The sequence below is a fragment of the Talpa occidentalis genome, unplaced genomic scaffold, assembly GCF_014898055.3.
Source record: "Talpa occidentalis isolate TD23 unplaced genomic scaffold, MPIMG_talOcc4v2.1 talOcc4.10, whole genome shotgun sequence".
NCBI lineage: Eukaryota > Metazoa > Chordata > Mammalia > Eulipotyphla > Talpidae > Talpa > Talpa occidentalis.
The window spans coordinates 5,283,735-5,307,787 of record NW_023600993.1 but is presented as its reverse complement, the minus strand read 5'-3'; the positions used below and the strand labels follow the sequence as shown (position 1 = coordinate 5,307,787).

At 60.8% G+C, this 24,053-nt stretch overlaps 1 protein-coding gene across 6 annotated transcripts in view; it reads left to right on the top strand.

The window, feature by feature from the left end:
- ATP2B2 (ATPase plasma membrane Ca2+ transporting 2) overlaps positions 1-24,053 on the top strand; it is a 133,840-nt gene that overhangs the window by 105,597 nt on the left and 4,190 nt on the right. For 3 of the 6 annotated variants that reach the window (XM_037522750.2, XM_037522734.2, XM_054697145.1), the window contains 10 exons: positions 301-542; positions 1,390-1,624; positions 7,129-7,308; positions 7,488-7,575; positions 9,363-9,469; positions 9,900-10,091; positions 12,198-12,411; positions 13,633-13,844; positions 13,971-14,078; positions 15,552-15,734. In XM_037522750.2, coding sequence (XP_037378647.1) covers positions 301-542; positions 1,390-1,624; positions 7,129-7,308; positions 7,488-7,575; positions 9,363-9,469; positions 9,900-10,091; positions 12,198-12,411; positions 13,633-13,844; positions 13,971-14,078; positions 15,552-15,734 — 1,761 coding nt within the window. Of the gene's footprint in view, positions 1-300; positions 543-1,389; positions 1,625-7,128; positions 7,309-7,487; positions 7,576-9,362; positions 9,470-9,899; positions 10,092-12,197; positions 12,412-13,632; positions 13,845-13,970; positions 14,079-15,551; positions 15,735-18,828; positions 19,001-24,053 lie in introns of all 6 variants that reach the window. The other 3 variants (XM_037522760.1, XM_037522743.1, XM_037522767.2) reach the window with 2 other exon arrangements.

Genomic DNA, 24,053 nt, shown 5'->3' with positions numbered 1-24,053 from the left:
GGCGCAGCGGGGAGACAGGAGAGGTCTGTTGCGCCATGTGGGTAGCTCCCTTGCCGGGGATCGAACTCATGCTGCAGAGGCTGCATAGTGCTGTACTTAACCCCTGCGCCAGCAGGGAGGCTCTCCATTGTGTTTTTATATTTGAAATGATTTAAAGTTTTAAAAGCTGGTCTTGCTTACCCCCTTTTGTCCGGAGCCAGGATTGGGTCTGGGAGGAAGAGGCCCGAGGGTGGCACCAACCCTGCCCACCCCCAGACGGCCCGGAGCAGCCGCTGTGAGCCTGCCCTGCTCTCTCCACAGCCCCCCGAGAAGGAGGGAGCCCTGCCCCGGCAGGTGGGTAACAAGACCGAGTGCGGCCTGCTGGGCTTTGTGCTGGACCTGAAGCAGGACTACGAGCCTGTGCGCACCCAGATGCCCGAGGAGAAGCTGTACAAGGTGTACACCTTCAACTCCGTGCGCAAGTCCATGAGCACCGTCATCAAGCTGCCGGACGAGAGCTTCCGCATGTACAGCAAGGGCGCCTCCGAGATCGTGCTCAAGAAGTAAGCACGGGGCCCCAGGCCGGTAGGGTGCGGGCCCTGCCTGCAGCAGGGCCTGGGAGTGCCTGGGCTGTCGGCACGGGTTGGGGGGGGGGTGTCCTGAGGGAATTCCACAGCAAGACGTGGGGCCTCTGCCCGGTGCTTCTTCTAAAAATGTCTGTTCAGTCCTCTCTCTCCTCCTCCCTCGGTCACTGGATCCCTGAAAGTTCTGCCCATTATCATGCTTAGATCTCTCTTACTGCACGTCCCTTGGCAGAGCTGGTTCATTGTTGCCGCTGTTCTCTGGCTCCAGGTGCCGAAAGAAGCCTAGAGAACTAAGCAAACCCCTTGCCCTCTCTAGGCCTCAGTTTCCCCACCAGTGCCTTGAAGGGACTGGTCGACTCCAGGCATTCTCAACCCTGGTAACACAATGAAATCACTCTGGGGTGCCTTTAAAGCACCTGCGGAGTCCTTGACTCACCCCAGACTAACTGAATTGGAAGCTCGGATGGGGCTGGCACATGGGGGTATAGTCGGGGCTCCCCAAGCCAGTCCAATGGGCAAGTAGAGTCAGGAACCGTCAGCTTAGGTTCTTTGCCCTTTGAAAACCATCTTAGCCATGGATCTGTTTCTTCAGATGAAATCTTGGGAATCTAAAACAGATGAAATAGCTCTGCCCTTCTGCGTGATTTCTCCTTGGCTTGCCCTGGTTTCTGCCCTCTCTGGGGCCCGGCCAGCCCTTCAGCATTATGAAAATGGCCTGAATGGGCCCTGGGTAGCCAGTCATGGCCAACCAAGCATCGCCGGGCAGGGGAGGGCGGCTCCAACCAGTCAGGCTGCACCTGACCTAGTTCCCCCCCATCGTCCCCAGGTGCTGCAAAATCCTCAATGGGGCAGGTGAGCCCCGGGTCTTCCGGCCCCGCGACCGTGACGAGATGGTGAAGAAGGTGATTGAGCCCATGGCCTGCGACGGGCTGCGGACCATCTGCGTGGCGTATAGAGACTTCCCCAGCAGCCCCGAGCCCGACTGGGACAACGAGAATGACATCCTCAGTGACCTCACCTGTATCTGTGTGGTGGGCATCGAGGACCCTGTGCGGCCCGAGGTAGGCCCCAGGGCCAGCAGGCTGGGAGCAGGGCAAGGTGGGCCCAGCCTACAGGGACCTGATGCCAGTCACCCCCGTTTCTCTGAGCCTCGGGCTCCCCGCAATGCCTGCAGGTCTTCTCTTTACCCAGTCCAGATTCATGAGGTCAGCGCAGGCCACACTCCCTGAGGTCAAGCGGGTGGCAGGTGATGCTCGCCTTGGGGACCACCTGGAGCCCTCCGCCCAGCCCCTCCGGGCTTCCTGCGCCCTCACTGCCACCCCAGGCACAGGTGTGGATGCTGCCCTGCCTTAAGAGCCTCCTGCTCCATGGGAGCCAGGATCGCCTGTAACAAACCCACAGCCTAGATTCTAGGGTCCCTGCAGAGGAGTCGCCAAGGTAAGGCTACACCTGACCTAGTTCCCCCCCCATCGACCCCAGGTGCTGCAAAATCCTCAGTGGGGCAGGTGAGCCCCGGTGACTGAGCTCAGGAAAGCTCCTTTGGTATCCTCGTTGGCATTTAGCGCTCTGCAGCCCAGGTGTAGTTCAGCAAACCTGCCTTGTGACTTTACGCTGACCATGGCTGACAGCCTGCCTTTATCAGGTCTCCTGGGGAAGCAGCTAGAAAGTTCACTGGAAGGCAGATAACTATGAGAAGGGAAGGGGTGATGGCACGCCCCCAATACTTGAGGGAGGTGACGCACAAGTGCACCTCATGGGGCGCTCAGCTCACAATAGGTCTTCGGAGAGACCTACCGAGGAGAAGGCCGAGAATCTGGTGCTGGGGATTTGTAGGGTCAGGAGAAGTGAGACCTGTCTGGCCTGATGGCTGCCAAGCCAGAGGGAGGCTGTGGGAAGAGAGAGCCGTCTGGCCTCTCCGAGCACCCCTGTGGGCAGGCAGAATGGGTGAACTCAGGACAGGAGGCAAAGAACATCAGGGGCCGGTCCACACCCCTGCCAGGACACAGCTGCTGGACCCAGACCTGATTTCCGGTCAGGCCTGGCCAGGTCCAGATTGGCCCTGGCTGTGGCTTTCAGTCACCGTGCCCCTTGGGCTCACTGCTCCACGAGGGTAACTTGTGTTGCCCACTTGCCCTGAAGTCATTTTCTGGGAGCTGCTGGCCCATCCCTGCTCCTAGCGGCACCTCCAATTGAAGCCATTCCTGGCCCTGTTGTGGTGAGATCCTGCATCTCAAAGACCAAGTGAACCTGGAAGGTCACAGTCATGTGCTTTCATGTTAGGCAGCAAGGAAAGAGGTCAAGAGTGTGAGGCCAGCGTCAGACAGACCTGGGACCCTGACCCCAGCATCCCTGGCTGTGTGACCTTCAGCCACTTACATAACCTCTCTGAGCCTCTGCTTCCTCCTCTGTCGGCTGGGGATCATAAATGTATCTTCAGACACCCACATCAGACCTCACACAAGCGAGCCCCGGCAGAGTGCCCAGCACAAGGTGGGTGACCCACAAATGTAGGTCCTCTACCCAGTAGATCTGTTACTCTGAATCGAGTAATAGCCCCTAATGCAAACCCGGCTGCAGAGAGCTCTGAGGTTGTTCATGGAATGGATGAGCGAGAATGAGAAGTTGAACCCTGGTCTTCCAGCCCATGCCTGGGGCCCTTCATACACGTGTGTGCACGCACACACACGCCCCTCCTCGCATGCCTCCTGTCTCCCACTCTGAGCCTGAAACAGGGCAGCAATTAATACCCCTTGTGCCCACGCGTGTTTTCCTGCGGGCTGTGTCCCTGACTGGGCAGACAGGCCGTGCCCCAGCCTCCGGGGGGAACCCTAATACCAGCTGCCAAGGGGTTCAGGCTTCCAAGGGACAGGTTACCTCGTGTCCCTGCACCTCCATGCCTAGAACCATCTGACCCTGAGCCCCTTCCAGCCCCGACACCCTGACCTCCTGCCTCATCCGCCGGCCTCGGAATCTCCCTGAGGTGGGGTAGAAAATGGCATCCGAAACACACACGTCTGCATCCGCACGCGGATGAAAACGCGGGGGCCTTTCCTGGGGACAGGGCCACTGTGAGTGATGGGGGAGTCAGCCAGGCAGTTCTGCCAGTGCCCAGAGCAGCAGGCAGAGGTCTCAGGGAGGCAGGTGAGGAGAGGGACAGCGGCTGCCCGCGGGGCTGGGAGCACTTCTGGCCTGGAGGGGCCTGCCATGGAGATACGACCCCGCTCCAACAAGCCACCAACAAGCCACCTCCCGCCTGGCGTCCGTCTCGAGCCTGTGAAATGGAAGGTGGCCCAGCCGCCCCTCCAGTCCTTCCCAGCCCGGCCGCGCTGAGCCAGCTGCCCAGAGGCTGACCCGCGTGCCTCCCTTGCCCGCTTACAGTCAGCGCATCCCCGTGTGACCTTGTCTCCCCTTCATTCACCCGCCCGCCGCCCCATCTAGGTGGAGAAGCTGAGGGCGGTTTTGGACAGCAGGGACTTCTGATGCACATGGTACCAGCGGACACTGGTTCTAAACCTGCCCTCCCCCTCGCTCCCTCACTGAAGGCCTTAGGAGTAGCGCTTCCCTGGCCTCGGCTTCCCCAGCTAACAAGGAGAGAGCGGCGCTCACCTGTGACTGAGCCTCGCCCAGGGAGGGGGGAACACAGAGACCAGCAGATAGGGTGTTTGCCTGAGGCCAGGTGATTTATGCACCTGAAGCCAAATCCAGAAGGTGGAGTTCACAGATCTAGTGAAGCAGCCCCCCACCCCATCCCTGTTCTCGCCTGGGTCAGCTGCCGTCACAAGTTTCATGGGTGAACTTCAGGGAGCGACTCTCCCTGCATGAGTGTATTTTAGTCAAGCTCTCCCGAGTGACAGCCTGTGCCCGGACCACCTCTCGGGCCCAACAAGGTTGTCCAGGTTCATTTGCAGTTGGCCGGGAAGACTCTGCCTCCCGCTGTGGCCCTGTGTGTCAAGGTGTTATAGAAGCACCGATTCTTTTCCCACTTGGCACGAATAATTGTGCAGACACTGGGTGCGGAGCAAAGCGCAGGTCTATTCTGCGGCCAAAGAATGGAGAAGGTGCGCTCAGGCTCACAGATCTTTCTCCTCCAGGGTCGGGGGAGCAGCATTTTGTTGGCAAGGAAAGGAGAGGGGCCAGGGGAGAGGCTTGCCCAACCAAGTAGGGCCGTGGCGGCCGCGGCAGGCCAGGCGGGACCCAGAGGGCACCAGCAGGTGTGGATTCTGCTGTGCTAATGCGGGTGTGATGAGGGGCGAGGGTGGTGGGGAGGGCTGGGGTCGACATTCCACAGGGGTGTCTGTGCTGTGCCTCAGTTGCCCTGAGCCAGCGGAGGGGACTGCCTGTAGGATGATGTCGCTGGATAGGGAAGGTCGCCCGGGGGTGCTTTGGGGGGTGACCAAGGGAGCGTCTGCATGAGGTTTCCTCCTCCAGGAAGCAAAGGCAGAGCAGGCCAGCACGGCACCAGCCTCAGGCGCCGCGGGCGCTTCTCCCCGCCTGCCGGAGCGGCTGTTAGCAGCGCTGGGGTCTGAGATCTGCCGGGTTATCCGGGGGTGTTTGGTGCCTTTGGGGGCACAGACAACGGCTGTCACCAGAAACAACAGATGTTTAAGCCCGTATTTAATGAAAACAGGAAGCGCCCATTTCCTGGCTTTTTTCCTCAGCGGAAAAATATTGAGGATAATTTTAGCGAAAGAAGGAGTTTTTTGGTTGGTTTTTTTTTAATCTCAGCTCTTTCCACTATGTGGAAAGCATTTCTCAACCAGATCGGCGCCTCTGAGGCTTTAGCCTTAACCATCGTGGGCGTCGGGGCCCGGACCGGCTAGGTGTTCAGTGACCCCTTGTGGAATAAGTGAGCGTGCAAGCCCCGAGTCCCGAGGGCAGCTGAGGGGGCGCCCCAGGGCGGGGGCACCCAGAATGGCTTCGTGACAGAGAGCATCTCACGTGAGAGGTGGGAAGGGCTTTATAGCGATGGAGCAAGAGGTGGCCCAGGCACAGGCACGGAGGTGGGAAGGTGGCCTGGCGTCGGGGACTCGCAACTGTGCAGCGGGATGCATGAGAGAAGAGCCTGAAAGGGCTTGTGAGCTGATTGGGGGGGGGGGTTGGGGGGTGGGGGGAAGGGGTCAACATGGCTCCTGATCCATTCACCCGAGTATAAAGTCACGCACCCAGGGTGAGGCCTCAAGGGATGCCTCCTGGGGCTGAGTCACAAAATAGCCTGGACAGTCAGAGCCACATACTGTCTCATGGCCCCAGAGGCTGCAAATTCAAGGTCAAAGTGTCAGCAGGGTGTGTCCCTCCAGAGGCCGTGAGGGACCACCTGGCAGGCCTCCCCGAGTTCTGGTGGTTGGCTGGAGAGCTTCTGCGTTCCTTGGCTTAGAGAAAATGTGTTTTTATAGCATCCCCTCCACGTGGGTGTCTGCATCCAAATTTCCCTCTGTATAAGGGCACCGGTCACCCTGGATGAGGGTCCCCTCTAAGGACCTCATTTTAACTTGATCACTACTATAAAGATGCCATGTCCAAGTGAGTGACAGTCTTAGGCGCTGGGGGACTGGACTTCAACATTTGGAGTGGGGGGTGTGCAGTTCAGCCCATTGCTTTCTTCAAATTCTCTCTACAGAGGCTGGCAGGGCAGGGGTGCAGGAGTGAGCTCCCCAGTGCTAAGATGTGCAAGTGGAGGTTGGGGGGCAGTCCAGGCCCGAGAGTCTCAAGTGCCTTGGTCTTTTGGTACAGTTGGGGTTTGTGTCCATGACATCCTCTCCTGCTCAAAGATGCTTTGCAGCAAATGGCAAATACCACTTTATTAATCTTACCACTTGTCACTGCCCGTGGGTAGGAGTCACTTGTTCATTGATCTGTGCTGTGTGTATAGGGCAGCAGTAGCTCCAGGCCAGGTTTTCAGGTCCTAATCACTGGGCCGTAGGGCCTTACAGGCTTCTGATTGACTGGGTTTGCCTCGTCTGATCAGCCCAGATGTCAGTCTGTCATCACAGAGAGGGAGCAGGCAGTCCCCACTCTCTCAGCGAAATGTCACATTTTACATGATACATGATCACTTGTGTTTATTCTAAGCCACCGTCACATTCTCTAAATAAAATGTCCCCCAGTGCAGTGCAGTACAGTAACAGATGTCTCTGAGTTTGCAGGAAACGTGTGTGCGGATAAAGCAAGTCTTATGCCATAGCTGTGTGTTCCACACTGTGACCCCCACTGATCTGAGGGGGTATATAAACACGTTTATCCAGGTCAGGGTAACCAGTGGTTTTGTCCCAGGACAAAATGGGCTGTGATGGTCGATAGGTGGTGGCTGCCTGGGACTCAGCTGAGTAGAACCCTGAGACCATGTTGGGTTTAATCAAGGATGCTAGGATGGATTAGCAATGTCTGCCACTGGCACAGGAAGGGAGGAAGTAGCTCGTCTGCCTTACAGTCCATCATCAGTATCTCACATTCATCTAGCCCCTTACAGTGTGGCTGCCTGTGAGCAGGTCTTGTTCAGAACCCATGGGGGCAGGGAGGGCCTGCCGGAGGTGATACCCGTCCCCATGGCCCCTGCCCTCTTGCCCAGGTCCCAGAAGCCATTCGCAAGTGCCAGAGGGCAGGCATCACGGTCCGCATGGTCACTGGTGACAACATCAACACGGCCAGGGCCATCGCCATCAAGTGTGGCATCATCCACCCTGGGGAGGACTTCCTGTGCCTTGAAGGCAAGGAGTTCAACCGGAGGATCCGCAACGAGAAAGGAGAGGTACGTGTGGGTCCTCAGTGGGATGAGCCTGGGAAGCACAGGGGCTGCTGATCCTACAGAAACTAGTTAGTGCACCAATGAGAGCCCAATGACTCTGGGCAAGCACCCTCCCTTCTCTGAGCCTCAGTTTCCCCCAAGCACTCACACCACCAACCGTCCCCTCTGCCATTCCTTTCCAGATTGAGCAGGAGCGAATCGACAAGATCTGGCCAAAGCTTCGGGTGCTGGCCCGCTCCTCCCCAACAGACAAACACACCCTCGTCAAAGGTAAGATGTGGGAGACATGGAAGTTCTGAAACCAGAATTTCTTCCTCTCCTGGTGACTGAAGCTTCTTTGCAGGATGAAAGGGAGCATTTGCCTAAGGCTTCCCACGCCTGGGGACACCCCTGTCTCATCCTTTTGCAACTTGCAAGGCCTCCCCAGGGCCCCAGTGAGACAGGGAGGTTGTGAATCTTCCCTATGGACTCCACCTCCTACAAAAAGCAATAGATCTGCCCATCTAGGGTCCAGAACTCAGGGCCTGAGGGCCAACTGGGATGCACTGGTGCGTCTGTTTATTTGGGTGGTTCTTGCCATTTTTGTACCTTGAATTAAATGACCGTATGCACCCCTGCACTCTCCTGTGACAGTCTCCACTCTTACTGTCTGCCACTCAGCCCATCGCACAATGGGTTGACTAGTGTTCTCAGTCTGGCCCCAAAGCTTGTGAATTTGAGATCCTCGGTCTGCAGGGTCTCTGAGGCCCCCAACTGGGGTCGATAACCAGGCCCCTGGGGATGGCTATCCTGGGAAGAGCAAGCTGAGAGAAGAGCCCAAAGCCAGCAGCCTTCTTCCCCGAGTCCCTCCACCTGCTCAGCCTGGCTAGGTGGCCAGGGACTGGGCCCTTTCACAATCACACAGTCCTGGGTCCAAACCCCGGCTCTGCCACTGACCTGCTCTGTAGTCTTAGGCAGGTCTCTGGGACTCAATTTCACCATCTGTAAAATGGCCAAGGGGGTAGGTTTCAGGCATCTGGATTCCTCTCTCAAAACACTACCCAAGACCCCAGTGGAGGCAGATCAGGCCTGGCCCAGGAACATGGAACCCCAGAACTGCACCCAAGCAGAAGGCCCCCACCCATTCCCATTTCTCATTCAGTCACGCCTTTGCCCATTGGCCATTCTCTTGACCGATGTTTATCGAGGAGCCGTGCCCCAGGCTTGGCAGGCGGGGTCCTCCCCCTTTGGGCTTCATGGTCCAGTGTCGACCCAGTGGATTAACTAGTGGTTCCCCACACAGAGCGAGGAGGCACACTGGAGGGAGAGGAGGGAGAGCGGTTGGGGCCTCTGCTGGCCCCTCACTCAGGCTGGGCCCCTGCGGCGACAACAGGATGAGCAGCCAGGAGGGTCGATGTCGCAGGCAGCCAGTGAGCTGCATTGTGAAACCCAAGGCGAAGGTTTCTGGCACCTTCAAGAAGTGGAAGGAAGTTCATTGAGTGGCTGAGACCGCAGAGAGATGGGGCTCGTCAGGAGGTGCCGCTGCCATCAGATCAGTGAGCTCCTGAGTGCCAGGCCAGTGGCTGGTTAAGGGAAACCGAGTCAGGAAGCTCACTCCCTGCTTTGTGGAGAGTGGCCTGGGGCACAGGGCCCCCCCACATTGTCCAGCCACGAGAGGTGACCTCATGGGGTGGGGACCATCCAGATGGACTGGAAGTGGGGAGTCTGAGGATGATGTGGGTGGAGAACGGGCTGGGCCTGGGGCTGTTTGGATGGGAAATGGCACAGCCCAGCCTCCTCAGCTGTGACTGGACCCCCCCAGGGGGGAACAGATGGTGGGACCCCGGCAAATCCTTGGAGCCCCTGAAGGCAGGCAGAGGGGGTTCTGGTTAGTGTGGCTGCAGAGCAGAGGCCGCCAGCGTGAGCAGGTCCCAGCCCGCGGAGAGTCTGGACGCGAGGGCCCGGGCTGTGGGGAGCCTGGAGCAGGGCGGCCCCGGGAGTGGTGGCAGGGCAGGGCCCCAGGAGGTGTGCCCAGCCGGGGCTGGGGCCCCCGCCCGCTGAGCACCCGGCGCCCACAGGCATCATCGACAGCACGCACACGGAGCAGCGGCAGGTGGTGGCGGTGACCGGGGACGGCACCAACGACGGGCCTGCGCTCAAGAAGGCCGACGTGGGCTTTGCCATGGTAGGGGCAGCGCTGGGCCTGGAGCTCCTGCTGGGGTGGGGCTTAGGGGAGCGTGGCCATGCGGGACCCCCATTTCACACTTGCCCGCCCACTGTCCACCATATGCCTGACACTCTAGACGGTCAGTCTGCCCCCCGAAGGGCTCGAGGGGGCTCCGCCTAAGGGTGGGGTGGGGGAGGAGAGGGGTGAGGAGGGAGAGCCAGGGAGGGGCTTCCTGGACGCTTAGCCTCAGGGTCTTCAAGGAGCAGTTGTGTGTGTGTGTGTGTGTGTGTGTGTGTGTGTGCGTGTGCACATGCATGCTGTTATTCCTGTGCACACTCAAGTGTGTGTCCTGGCTGTGCTGGCAGTTGGGGGAGTGTCTGGGGGGTTGTGTAGGACTGAGCCCCTGGCCTGTTGCCACCCCACCCAGACTCTGTCCCTGTCCCCTCAGGGCATCGCTGGCACAGACGTGGCCAAAGAGGCCTCAGACATCATCCTGACGGACGACAATTTCAGCAGCATCGTCAAGGCTGTGATGTGGGGCCGCAACGTCTACGACAGCATCTCCAAGTTCCTGCAGTTCCAGCTGACGGTCAACGTGGTGGCCGTGATCGTGGCCTTCACCGGCGCCTGCATCACACAGGTGGGTCTTCTGCGGGCAGGTGGGGCAGAGACCCGTGTGGGCATCCCCAGCTGTCCCGTGGGCTGACTGCTGAGGGCCAGGGCCTGTACCAGAGACCTGGATGCAGGCGCCAGTCCGGGCTCCAGGGAAGGAGGCTCAGGGGTGGCGGGTGTGCGCAGGGGCACCTGGCGATGGGACCTGGCAGGCCTCACCCCACTGTGCGTGGCCCAGCACAGGAGAAGCCACGCTCAAGGGGAGGCACCTGAAGGGCCAGACGGTGACAAAGAGACCCATTCGCCTGGGTCCTGTGGCCAGGCGGGGGCAGCAAGAGGGTACCTGCGCTTGAGTCCCTGGGAGAGCGGGCATCTGTCTGCCACCACCTCTGGGTCATGACCCTCTCTTTGTCCTGAGCCCTGAGGAGCCAACAGGCAGGCACAGCATCTGCAGGGCCCAGCCCTTCGTGGCAGGTTCTGTGAGATCCCCATTATTCAGAGGGGAATCTGAGGCCTGGGGCCTCCTGACTCGCCCTGCTCCCTGCCCCCACCCTGGGGCTGACAGTCCCTTGCCTGGAGGGAGAGGGTGGGATGCCGAGGTCTGGTCCCTCCCAGCAACCCCTTGGCAGACAGGTTCCTGCCCAGACACCCCCCGAGGCCTGGAGGACAGCATTGCCCCGAAGAGAGAGGGGCCCCGGATGCTGCACCTGCTACCCCTGCCCCAAAAGTCAGCCTCTGGGGCGGGACTGGAGGGGATGGGCCCTTCTCTTCTGGCCTGTGGATGAGAAGCCCCCTCTAGTGGTGGCCTGGGGGACACTCGGGGCAGCTGCAACTCCTACAAGACTCAGAGGCCTCTGGGTGCTGGATGGGGAAACTGAAGCTCCCAGAGGGCTCCCGACCAGCCGGGGCCCCAGGACTGAGTTGGCAGCAGGCTGTGTAGGCTTTGGCGGGGTGATGGGGGGCCCTGCCCTTGAAGCATATGTAGTCAGAGAAGACTGATGGGCAGATAGAAGCTGGGGCATGAGCAGCACAGCAGAGCCGAGCAGAGGTGGGGGAGCTGCCAGAGGGACAGTGGTACATGTCCAGCAGGTGAGGGAGGGCAGAGGGGCCTTGAGGCCACACGGGGGGAGGGCGGAGCAGGCTGAAGGACTCAGTTCAGGCTACTGGGCTTAGAGGGTAGGTGGGCTTCCTGGAGGAGGTGTCCCGGGGGCCATCAGTGGTGGATGAGACTAAAGCCACAGGAAGTCAGGGGCAGAGAGGGAGAGGCACAGAGAGGCCAGGTACAGAGAGACAGCAGCAGGGGGAGGAGCCCCAGGGGGCACTGGTGGAAAAGGCAGGGGAGGCGGAGCCCGGGGAGATGGAGCAGGAGCAGGTGGGGAGAACTGGGAGGGTGGGGCTGGGGCGCAGCAAGAGGCAGTGACAAGGAAGACGCCAGTGGCCTTGGAGGGGCCAAAGCCTGAGCACAAGGACAAGGCAGGCCGGGAAGGAAGGAGGGCGCGGGTAGCCTCAGTGGCTGCAGGCCGTGTAGACCCGTGACAGGGCTGTGCCCAGAGTGGTGTGAACCGTGGTCCCAGCCCCAGCCAGAGCGTGGAAAGGCCGCCCCAGAGTGTGGACGGCGGGACCCCATAAGGGGTGAGAGCGCCGACTCTAGCTGCCTCTGCCGCTCCTTCCTTGCCCAAATTTCTACCAGGAAAACATGTCCTTGGAACCAGACAGTAATTGTTTAAGGTAAAATGGGGTGAGAAAGAAATTGGGTGGTGGCGAACAGGGGGCAGGGGCACAGGTGTTCTTGTGGGACGGGGAGACTCAAGCTGTAGATAGCTGAGGGGAGAGGCCGCAGGACGGGGCAGCGGGGGCGGAGGAGAGGCCTCGGCCTCAGCCTCAGCCCGGAGGAGCGCGCTCTCCACGGGGCAGGAGGGCGGAGGCAAGATGGCGGGGATGTGGCTAAGTTCGCCGGAGGGAGCTGGTGACTGTCGGGCGGGGGAGACAGGACTGGGGTGGACAGACCCAGCCGCCCACTGCTCAGGAGCCCAGGGCTGAGTGGTCTGGAGGCTCCCACAGGCGCTGCTGAGGGATCGGCCCAGTGCGGGGGGCGGCACCCCGTGACAGCCCCCTCCACGGCTGCTTTCCCCAGGACTCCCCTCTGAAGGCCGTGCAGATGCTCTGGGTGAACCTCATCATGGACACCTTCGCCTCGCTGGCGCTGGCCACCGAGCCGCCCACTGAGACCCTGCTCCTGAGGAAGCCGTACGGCCGCAACAAGCCCCTCATCTCCCGCACCATGATGAAGAACATCCTGGGCCACGCCGTCTACCAGCTCACCCTCATCTTCACGCTGCTCTTCGTGGGTGAGTCGCTCTCGCCAGCTCTCCCGGCCACGAGGGCCCAGACGCACGTGCCGAGTCCCCATCCGCCCCCCTGTCCGCCAGGGGCTGCTAGAGGCCCAGGAGGCAGTTAGTGGCTCGGGGCCACACAGCCAGTCTTGAGCAGAGCTGGCCACCCCAGAGCCAGGGTGACGGCAGCACTGGACGGAGGGCCGTAGGGCCGGGCCCAGGCCCTGGGGTGCCGGGTGCTGCCTGTGCCCCCCACGGGAACAGGGACACACAGACGGTCTGGGGAGCAGCTGGGCGAAGAGCCAGACCTGGCTGGGCCAAGATGGGCCGGGTTTCCACCCATGCTTCAGAGAGAACCCGAGGAAGCCGCCTCTGGGTGGTGGGTGAGCAAGCAGGCCGGAGAGGGGGAGGGCCACATCGCGCAGGGGGTCAGGCCAGCCCGACCCCCACCCCGCGGGCTCCTGGGGGCCTCCTGCAACTGGGCTTTCACCACCGAAGGTGCTTGCTCCCCATGTGCAGACAAGATGGGCGCCGCAAAGGGCCGCCCTCCACCCTAAATTTGGAAGGCGGTGTGTGGGCAGCTCTGTTGTAAAGTTGGAATGATGCCACGGAGAGACCACGCGAGCACCAGCTGGGAGAGGAGGCTAGGGGTGGGGGGTTGTGGGGAGCAGGGGTCCCACTCGCCACCATGTCCTGGAGGTCTTGGACTCGGCTACACCCTCGAACTCGGAGACCCCCACAAGCCCGCCAGCACCCGCTTGCTCAGCTTCGCCAAAGGCTGCAGGTCCACAGCAGGCCGTGTCCACACAGTAGCCAGGGCCGCTCGTCCCCCTCGCCGGGAAGAGCAGGCGTAAGAGGGGCCTCTCGGGCGGGCGGAGCCAGCCCCACCCCTCAGGAGCTGATGTCTCATAACAGTCCGTGAGCGTCCAGCACTTCTGGGGGCGCCCCAAACCAGGGCCTCCACCGGGTATTTCTGGTTTGGGCCCAGCCGCCCAGGCCAGAGTTTCTAGCCGGGTCCCAGCTGCGTCGCCTGTCTCGGACCCCCGTGGGCAGAGTGGCGGAAGGCGCCCAAGCTCTCCCCAAAGAGAGAGGGCTGCCGCCCTCCATCCACAGCGCAGGCCCACGCTGCCCCCCAGTGTCCAGAGCGGGTGGCCAGTGGGTGACCCTGTTCAGAAGCGCACAGCAGGGGGCTGTGCCCGCCCCCGCCTCAGCCCTGCCCGCCTCTCGGCTTGGCAGGCGAGAAGATGTTCCAGATCGACAGCGGGCGGAACGCGCCCCTGCACTCGCCGCCCTCCGAGCACTACACCATCATCTTCAACACCTTCGTCATGATGCAGCTCTTCAACGAGATCAACGCCCGCAAGATCCACGGCGAGCGCAACGTGTTCGACGGCATCTTCCGGAACCCCATCTTCTGCACCATCGTGCTGGGCACCTTCGCCATCCAGGTAGTGGGGCGCCCACCCCCACCGGGGCCACCCGCCATGCCCCCTGCGATCGCCGTGCACCCAGACCCGCCGGCCCTGATGTCCTGTCTCTCCCTCCCTCCCTCTCTCCCTTCCTCTGGCCTCCAGATAGTGATTGTGCAGTTTGGGGGGAAGCCCTTCAGCTGCTCTCCGCTGCAGCTGGACCAGTGGATGTGGTGCATATTCATCGGGCTGGGAGAGCTCGTCTGGGGCCAGGTAAGCCCAGGGGGCTGCAGGACAAGCCACCCCACGAGGGAAGGGAAAGAGCACTGGATGGGGAGCCCTGGAGCCCAGGAACGGGCCGGCTCTGCCTTGGTGGGATCCGGGCAAGACCCTCCCCACCCCTGGGCGTCTGAACAACGGGGCATCAGAACCCCAGTGCTGCCCATCTGGGTCCCCTCACTATGCTTTTCCCTCTCCGTCCATGTACCACTGGTCGAAATGCATTTAAGACACTTTAGTATTGCTAAGGCGACTAGAAAATCGATACCACTTGTCAGGAGTAGAAGGTAACGGAAGCTCGCCTTAAGAACGATGCTGTGCTGTGCCGCCAGCGCGTCCCCTGAGGGGGCGGATAGGGAGCAGCAGGACACTCACAGGGACCCTGCGGGGCTCCCAGAGGTCGGGAGCCCTGCCGGTCACAGGCTCTCTGCTGCTGTGTCCATGGCCACTGGAGATCTCCTCCACTTTGGGGGCCCCTGGGCCGATGCTCTGTGGGCCCTGCCACCCCGTTCCCAGGGCATGCGGCTCCACGTCCCTTCCCTACATGTGCCCGAGTCCGGGCACTCGGGGCTCGCAGCTCAAAGGCTGCACCGGACCAGACATGCTGCCTGCGCGGAGCCCAGGGCCCAGCCTGGCCCAAGAGGCTTTGTTCTCAAGGTGCCCGGCCTCCAGGCGGGGCCCAACTGCCAGAGGCACTGATGGTGCCTTCAAGCACTTCCGGGTGAGAGCGGAAGTCGTGGCAGAAATTAGCTACGAGATAAAGTCCCACTCACCCAAAGGTGTCTTCTTTCAACGTGGGGCTGCACTGGAGTCGTTAAACTAGCCACCTCGCTCCCTGGGCACCCTCGAGCCCAGGCCGCTGGACCCCTCTGGACTCACGTCAGGGAGCTGTCAGCATCTGGGGGAGCTGACCCCCGTCCTAAGGGCAATGCCAGTGGGCAGTGCTGACCTTCAACTCCCAGGGGACCGTCAGGCTGAGTGTCCAGTTCCCACAGTAGAGTGAAGCAGCCTCTGACCTCCCCTTCCCCAAAGGGCCTGCCTGTCAGGCTTCAACCCTGACCCGAGCCTCAGGCTTGGGGACCACAGGACCCCGTGACCTCAGGAGGAAAGAGTCCAGGAGGCCCGAGGGCCAGCTCATGTGCACAAACATGGACGCACCGTCTTGCTTAGCCCTGACTCTGGGGTGGCCCCAGCCACACAAATGGGCCAGCAGAGCTCCCAGGGTAAACAACTCGCCCAGGGTCATGTACCAGTAAGGTCAGGGGCGTTGAGACTCACGTCTGCCTGCTCTCCGGATGAATGAGTGAATTCAAGACCAAATTAAGACATTTTAGAAGAGTGAGTTGAGGAACAGGTAAAGCGAGTTCAGGAGGGAGCTAAAGGCAACCAGGAGTGGGGAGCAGAGGTGGTGGGCGCTGAGGCGGCCAGGCAGGGAGGAGGCTGCCCTGACGGCTGGGTCCCCTGCAGGTCATCGCCACCATCCCGACCAGCAGGCTCAAGTTCCTCAAGGAGGCGGGCAGGCTCACGCAGAAGGAGGAGATCCCGGAGGAGGAACTCAACGAGGACGTGGAGGAGATCGACCACGCTGAGCGGGAGCTGCGGCGAGGCCAGATCCTGTGGTTCCGAGGCCTGAATCGGATCCAGACCCAGGTACAGGTGGCTCCTGGGGCTGGGCCCACGCCTGGCTGGGCGGTGGGGGTGGAGCTGTGTTTGCCCTGTGCTCCCTGGGGCCTCTGAGGCTGGGGCCACCCTCACCAGCTTCTTTGCACCCACATCCCTCACACACACATTCTCGTGGCTGCTGCAGACACTGTGGCCTCCTGGGGACTGGTCCACCCCACTCCCACCCCACGTGGGCCTCCAGGAACTTGGCTGCAGAGGCAGGGGAGGGGGTGACTCTGGGGCTGAGGAGGTGAGGGTCAGGAGGGCTGAGCTGGTCTGTGAAGGCCAGGACAGCTGCTTTGGGCTGGTCAGTCCAGATTTTCTGGGGCCAGCTTGTCAGCCTGTGGGGTCCGGGTGTGTCCATGGGGCATGCCCAACCTCTTCTTGCACAGGGGGCACAGACACCCCTCCAGTCTCCACACAGGGGTAAGAAGGCTCTGGGGACCAAAGCTGGGTTCTCCCACACGCTCACACACACACACCATGGACACACATACACACAGACATGCAAGGACACGCGCATGTGCACCAAGGACATGCTCACATACATGTGTGCACCAAGGACACACTCACCTACATGTGCACACCAAGGATACGCTCCCAAACATGTGTGCATCGAGGGCATATATGTGCATACCAAGGACATGCTCACATGTATGTGCATACCAGGGGCATGTGTGTGCACAGTAAGGACATGCTTACTTGCATGCACATACCAAGGACACACTCACATATATGTGTACACCGAGGGCATACCTGTGCGTGCCAAGGACATGCTTGTATACATGTGTGCCGCGGGCCAGCGCAGCGGTAGACTAGCAAGGCCGACTCAGGGGTGAGAAACTGTGCAGGGTGGTCAAGGATTCGGTGCATAAATGACAGACAGACACACTTCAGGAGTGAAAATCTGACTGTAATGTGCTCAAATTATCATGCATTTTTATACTTTTTCAAGCAGCATTGGATTACATAAAATCTATTTTTTTAGCAAAAATTACTATTGACGCAAAAGATGTATTGTCTTATTCTTTCATAAGAGATGTGAGCAGTGTTGCATATCAAGGTATAAAATACAATGTTTTAGTTAATGATTACAAGTTGCTAGGCACATGTAGTCAATCAGGACATACGAACATCATTGTTCTCTAAAACCAGTTCTGCTAGTTCTAACCTAAGTGCTTTAATGTTTTTAGATGACTTATTTCTGTATGTTTGAAATCTAAACATTCTAGTAAACCCTTTTTTGATTATCTTTACTATGTAATGAATATAAATCTCATAACGTTTTTGATTTCATGATTCTAACCTAAAAGTCTGCTTCATTTCACCTTTTTTGTTGTTGATTGTTTAGTTTAATTTCTGTAAATGACATAAGTCCCTTAATGCTATTTGAGAGTGTATATTTAACTACATTCCTTTTATGACCACCTTTAGAGGTGGTTGCCAGAAACAACTCTAAGTGAGGTCTTGACTGGTGGAGGAAGTTTTTCCAGCCATATTCTGTAATTGTATTCTTTATGATTAACCAAAGAATTGCTATGTCTAAATTTATCAATCTATATCATTATGAAACTACAAGATTTAAAACTATTCAAATAGGCTCTAACTCATGACCTGAGAAGTAAACAGAAAACAGCTCAGTTACAGCACCATCTCCAGATGCCTTCCTGAGAGGCAGGAGATTGACAGACAGTGGGTTACTTATTTCACTGGGCAGGAGAAATAATTCTATCCTGAGCAGCAATCTTCTCAAAGTCCGGCGTTTTTATCCACAATAATCTTCTCGGGGTTCAGGGCGTTCCTCCCCTGCCCCGCGTGCTCGGTGCCTTGGCCGTGCCGAACATCAAGGGCCAGATTGGTTTCACTTGAGTTCTGCCGCGGGAGGGGGTCCCGCACATGTGCACACCGAGGACACACATATATGTGCACACTGGTGTCGTACATGTGTGTGTCAAGGACATACTTGCATGCGTGTGTGCACCAAGCGCATACATGTGCACATCAAGGAAATGTTTGCATTCAAGTGAACACCAAGGACATGCTCACACTCAGATGCATGCACACCGAGGACACTCATACGTGTACAGGGACACACACTGGCATGACAAGGACACACATGCGCAAGGCCTGCCCAGCCACCAGCAGGCTTCCTCCCCGACAAGCCACGGCCCTCACATGCCCTCGCCCCGGGGCCAGCTGTGTCACAGCTTAGGAGCAGAGGTCTCTCGCCCATGCTGTCGCTCTGGGCGTGGTGCGGAGCCCCCCCATGCCTGCAGGCCTCGCCTCCACCTCCACCCAGACAAACGCTCCCCTGGGCTGCTTCCCACCCAGGCCACAGAGCAGGGTCCTGGACATTATCCCATAGGCCCTCGACCCCCAAGACAGTGCTATGCCGCCAGATTTAGGGGTGACTGAAATTCCAGACACAGCCATTTCTGAGAGCTGGGGTGGAGGTTGGGTTCCAGGCCCTGAGCCCCGCTTCCTAAGAGTCTGGGCAGCTGTCCGAGCACACTGCCCAGGTGCCATCGCCAACCAGCCCACAGCCTCCCGGGGCCTCCAGGCTGCAGGAGGACACGGAGCTGTAGCTTCCTGAGCAGGCATGGGCACCTGGCCAGTGGGCTCTGCTGGGGCTAACACGGGCGGGGTGCTTTGCCACCTGCAGATAACTGCCAGGTAGGTGGCACGGGCCCCACCGAGGGACCGGAAACCTCACTCAGGTGACATGGCAAAGGTCACCGAGCTCGTAAGTGGCAGAGGGACTTGGGCCCAGGGCTGACCACCCCTAAGCCCCGACCAACCCCTGGCCCCAGAGCCCGCACACCCCTGCTGCCATGTTCACTCAGCCCTGACCAGCCACTGTCCCCAAGACGCTAGCACAGCCTGGCTGGGCCCTGTGTCCCCCACACAGCGGCCGGAGCCGAGCAGACCGCTTGCAGAGCCTTGGAGTGTGTCTGGAACCTTCTGTCTCGGTGTAAGTGGCGTGTCATGTCGCGTGGCAGCGGCTGTTCTCGTGGCACCTGTCAGTCGTGTGGCTGTTGTGGCGTTTTTCTCGCAACTTGTCTCGTTCTCTCCTCCGTTGCAGATTGAAGTAGTCAATACTTTCAAGAGCGGGGCCTCCTTTCAGGGGGCCCTGAGGAGACAGTCCTCCGTCACCAGCCAGAGCCAGGACGTAGCCAATCTCTCTAGCCCTAGTCGCGTGTCGTTGTCCAATGCTCTTTCCTCTCCGACCAGCCTTCCTCCTGCTGCAGCTGGGCGTGAGTGTGCATCCTCCCCGCCTCGGGGCCACCAACACCCCGCCGGGCGGGCAGCGGGCAGGGGCCGGGCACCGAGGACACGGGGGGCAGCGGCCGCCTTAGGCCCGGGGGCTGAGGGGCCACGGCCATTGAGGAGGGCCCCAGGCGGTCAGCAGGTCAGAGCCAGTTGTGGGGCGGCGGTCACTCGGCGGGCAGGGTCGGCTGGGGTCAGGGTCAGGGGACTAGCCCAGTCGTCGGGGCCGTGAGGGTTGAAAGCAGTCAGTCCAGGCCCCTCAAAGCATCACCGCTGGTCAGGCAGGCCTCAGCGACCCAGCGCCCAGTCTGCACGGGTCACGGCGGGGGCCGGAGAGGGCCAGCAGCCGGGGGCAGAGCCTCCCAGTGGGTCATAAGGGGTCAGGAAAAACCTGGCCCACACAGGCGGGGGTCAGAGTTGGCCAGGGGATCGCAGTCTCGCAGCAAAGGTCAGGCAAAGGGTTCCTGAGAGTCGGGAAAGGCCCTCGGGGGTCGCCGTCTGTCACCATGGGGTCCAACCAGAAGGAAGTCACCGTAGGTCAGAGGTCATCGTTAGTCAGGGGATCCTGGCCACCAAGGAGGTCTGGAGGCCCCACCCCCAGTGGTCCCGAAGCCCTGCCTCCTCCCCTTGCCCAGGCCGGCCCACAGAGGGCTGAGCCCTGCCTGGCAGGACAGGGCTCCTGACCCATTGAGCTTGACCTCAAGGAGAAGGCGGGGTGGGGGGCCAAGCCTCACATCTTGGTTGGGTGCCAGCAGCCCTGAGGGCTCTGGTCTGACCTTTGCTTCCTGTTCCCCCTTACCTGCAGGAGAGGCTGCCCTCTGCCCCTGCATCTCCCTCGAACCCCCTGCCCCCCACCCCCCCGCCATCCCCAGCTCCTCACCTCTGACCTGCTCTCTCATCTCTGGCCCTGACACCATCTTTTTCAACCCTCCATAGCTTCAGGCCTTGGAGGGAAAAACAAGCCTCTGTGGGCCGCCTGCCTCCCTGCCTTGTCTCCAGTCCACCCCTTGCAGCTGGCACGCACCCCTAGTCCTGATCCCTGATGCCCATGCGGGGTCCACCCATCCGGTCCTCAGGCTTCTTGGATGAGGAACAGACTCCAGACTCATCTCTTGACATCTTATAAGGGGCCTCTCCCCGCTCTAAACACAGCGCACCCCCGGCACGGGACCCCTGCCCACCAACAGGAGGCGACCTGGACACGGGGGGGGGGGGGGGGGGACAGTGCCACCTGAGCTTTCCGACCTCAGAGAGCCCGTTGATGGCATGTTGGTGTCCACGACCTGTCCCGCTCAGGGCCGTTGAGTGGACGCGGCCCACCGGGTGCGCAGGATGCCAGGTAGGAGGTAGACGGGGAGCCTCGAGCTCACGCATTATTCAGAGAGTGGCGGGGCGGCCACTCGGGCCCAGGTGAAGTGGACACAGCCCTGAGCAGAGGGTGTCTCGGGCGCAATTCCCCGAGGCACGGCCGCCCATCCCGTCCCCCTTCGCACCCTCGCCTTGGAGGGCCTCGCCCAGCTGCCCGCCTGCTCCTGCACCAGCTGGGTTCTGGCGTGGCCCAGGGCCACCACCTGCCCAGAGCTGTGCCCAGCGTGCCACCTCCTGGTGACGCCGCGTCCCTCTGGCAGGGCTGGGCGCAGAAGGCTGGTTTCTGGGGACACGCTCGGCTCTTTGCCGCCCCGCCCTGCCTGTTTCTCAGAGCGCGGCACTACCTCGACTCCTGGGGGTCCCTGGGCACCCGCCCTGCCCGCAAGCCTCTCTCCTTGGTCTCCCCTCATCTCAGCTCTCACTTCTAAAGCAAGTGCCCGGTCGTCCGACCCTGGCGATTTCACCCTCACAGCCCCTTCTGCGAGTCTCACACCATCCACGGGACGGCCCTGAGACAGCCCCTCTGACCACGGCCTCCCGGCAGTGCCCATCTGCCCGTCGCTCACTCCCCGGCCATCTCCTTCCTGGCCAGATGAACCCCTTCATCCCTTTAGCCAGTGGGGACCCCAGCTTTGGAGCGCCATGGAAAGGGAGCCTGTTTGCCTTGCCCCTGACCCCTCATTCTCTCAGAGGACCCGAGCGCCATCTTGCCTCTCCCAGGGAGGAGGCCTCCCCAGACCCTGCCTCTCCTGCCTCGGGAACAGAGTCCAGCCTGGACTCTGGGTCCCTCCCCACCCGCCTCCTGCCCCAGGGCACCACTTCCAACCACGGCCTCTGTGGTCTTGGCACACTGTGGGCAGCAGTCACAATGCAGACTCCACATAAGCACCCCCGAGGCGGTCCCGTCTCTGGCCTCAGGGCTGGGAGGGCACTCTTGATGCCAGCAGGGGCCCTCCGAAGCCAGAAAGCAGGTGGCCAGGAAGAGAAGGGGCCCCCAATGGAGGGACAAAGAGGGGGGCTACCTCCCACCTTCTCTGAGCAGGGTTTTCTTCCTGGGGATGCCCCAGTGGAGGGTGGCCATGGGGGTGCTGAGCCAAAGCTCCCTGGGGGTATGTGCCCCGAAGCACCAGGCGCTTCTCCTGGGTGAGCTTGATAACTTGCTGGCCACAGGGTCTGGGACAAGGCAGTGTGTGCTGGGGGACAGCTTCCGACTCACGACACTGGGGTGAGGAACCCCGTCACACCTCCCTCCCCGGCACCACCGTGCGGCGGGTGCCCAGGCAGAGGCAGGCAGTGGCCTGAAGTCCAGAATGTTCATGAGGGAACTCTGGTCCACTCTCATGCTTTTCTCTTTTGACTTACCCAAAAATGGGGCCCCCCCATAAATGTAATGGCACAGCCCTCACGCCTTACACTTGAGACTCCCCCTCACATCTGCCTCACAACTGAAACAGGAGGGAGGATCCCTCAGTACCTCCCCTTGAGTGAGAAAGACACAGAGGCCTAGAGACAGGAACCGGCTTGGCCAGGGTCTCACAGCAAGAGGCCGGACTCCAAAGTCCTTTACTTTTGGCACCACCCACACCACTTCCCTGAAGAGCCCAGAGGCCGGGAGCCAGAGGCAGAACATCCGTCCCCACACCAGGGCACACACCCGCGACCTCACACCCTCCAGGCTCTGCAAGGCCAAGGAAGCCGCTTCTCTGCTTGAGTTTCCACCCGCCTGGCAGGGGCTGGGGAGAGGGCCACCTTCCGGCTGGCGGTCAAGGACGGGCTCTCTGATCCAAGGTCAAGTGCACAACCCTTCTTACTCCCCTCGACTCCTAGCCCACCTGAGGCCACCTCTGTGTTCTCCTTCTTACCCCCAGCCCTAGCTCCTAGCCCACCTGAGGCCACCTCTGCGTCAGCGCATCTGCAACGGGCTCCGTGTTCCCCCCTGAGGGTCCTGTTCCTTCAAACCAGACGTCCGGGAGCCTCAGACTCCCACGCGCAGTCTGGATGCCGTCCCTGCGAGACAGGCCTCCCCGCTGGCCGGGCTGCAGCCCGCAGGGGCAGGCGCGAGAGAGGAGGCGAGGACAGCAGGCTGGGCTTCCCGTCAGGGTGCTGGTAGCTCACGTAGTGCGACCTGGGTTGGCAAGAGAATGGCGTGCTTCTGGGGGGGCCCCAGACCTCTCCGCTGTCTGAATATTCCATGTGTTTGTTTCCCTAGAGGGCTAGAGAACCCTGGACACAGAGTTCAGCAAGAGAGAGTGAAATTAAAAGAGGTTGTGAGTCTTTAACCTTGAGCCTGAAATGAATGTGAATCAATCCCAGACTCTTGGCTTCCCTGAAGCCGGGTAAACATTCGAGTATGTTGAAGCCCCCCCAGCCCGGGGCCTGACGTTCCCTCAGAACCCAACCCTCCCCCCCCCCCCCCCCCCGCTCGCTCTGTGCTGATGAAATCACAGCGCCTGGCACCCCCAGACGGGTCCCTTCCTCTCGCCCCGGCCCTGCCCAGACGTGGCCGACGCCCCCCAGGGCAGCAGGGAGGCAGGCGGAAGAGCTTTTTTTCTTCCCGTATTTTTTTCCATTTCAGCCGCGGAGAGAACCGAAGTGGAGACTTGAGATGGCCGTGGCGGGGTGTCCCGAGAAGTCTGTCCCCGCAGTCTCGTCCCGAGCAGCGCATCCTTTCTGTTGTCTCCATGCCAGGGGGGCAGGGGCCTCATCTCATTGTGTGTTGTCCCCTCTGCGCTGTCAGCCACAGACAGGGCCCCCCCGCCCCGCCCCGCCCCCAGGCGCTCTGGCTGCGAACACGCCGGCCCCGCGGGGCAGCGGCCACGGTCATCGCTCCCGTTTTACAGAGCAGGAAACTGAGGCCGCAGCACCTGTTTCCTGTCTCCACTTCATCGCGGGCACCATCGCCCAGTTCGCATGAGATCAGGACATGGAATAGCCTCTGCCGAGCCACGGCGAGGGAATCCAGCAGAAAAACCCCGCGAGCCGCTGGCGGCTGTGCGGGCCCTGGCGCTCCCCACGCTCCTGGCCGGCTCCGGCGTGGCCTGTGGCCTCTTATTTAAAGTACAGCTGCAACGGGCAGGTTCCCCGGAGGCCCGGCCTGCCACACCCAAGGCGAAGGGACGGAGCTGCCTCTGAGAACACCAGGAGGGTCGGGCCCGGCAGCAGTGGTTGAGGGCAAGGGAGAGACTTGATAACGAGCCCACACTGTGGGCTCTGAGGCCAGGAAGGATTACGACAGTTGGGTCCTCCTGTGCGTGCCCTAAATTCTAAAGCAGAGATGGGCCACGTGCGTAGGAGACTCCCGCTGCACTCAGGACGGCCCTGAGCCGCACCCCCAAAAACCATCAGCCACAGTCATGTGAAGAGTCGCCTCCATTTACAAGGCTTTGCCCACCTTCATCCCACCGACAAGCTGCCCTGGCTTTAGCCGGGAGTGACCCCAATCCTGGGCCACGAGGGACTCCCACGAGCTCCCTGTCCAGTCCCCTGTCCCCGCAGGACTGGTGCGGGTGCAGCTGCTCCCCAGCAGGGAAGGCTGCCCGCCTCCCCCAACCCCACCCCGCCCACCGGCTCTGCCCTCAGTGAGGTCCAGGAAGAGAGGAGGCCCCACCCATCGGCCCCCTGAGACGGGAGGCAAGCTCCCCTCCTGGGGGCCCCAGAAGGGACATCCGTCTT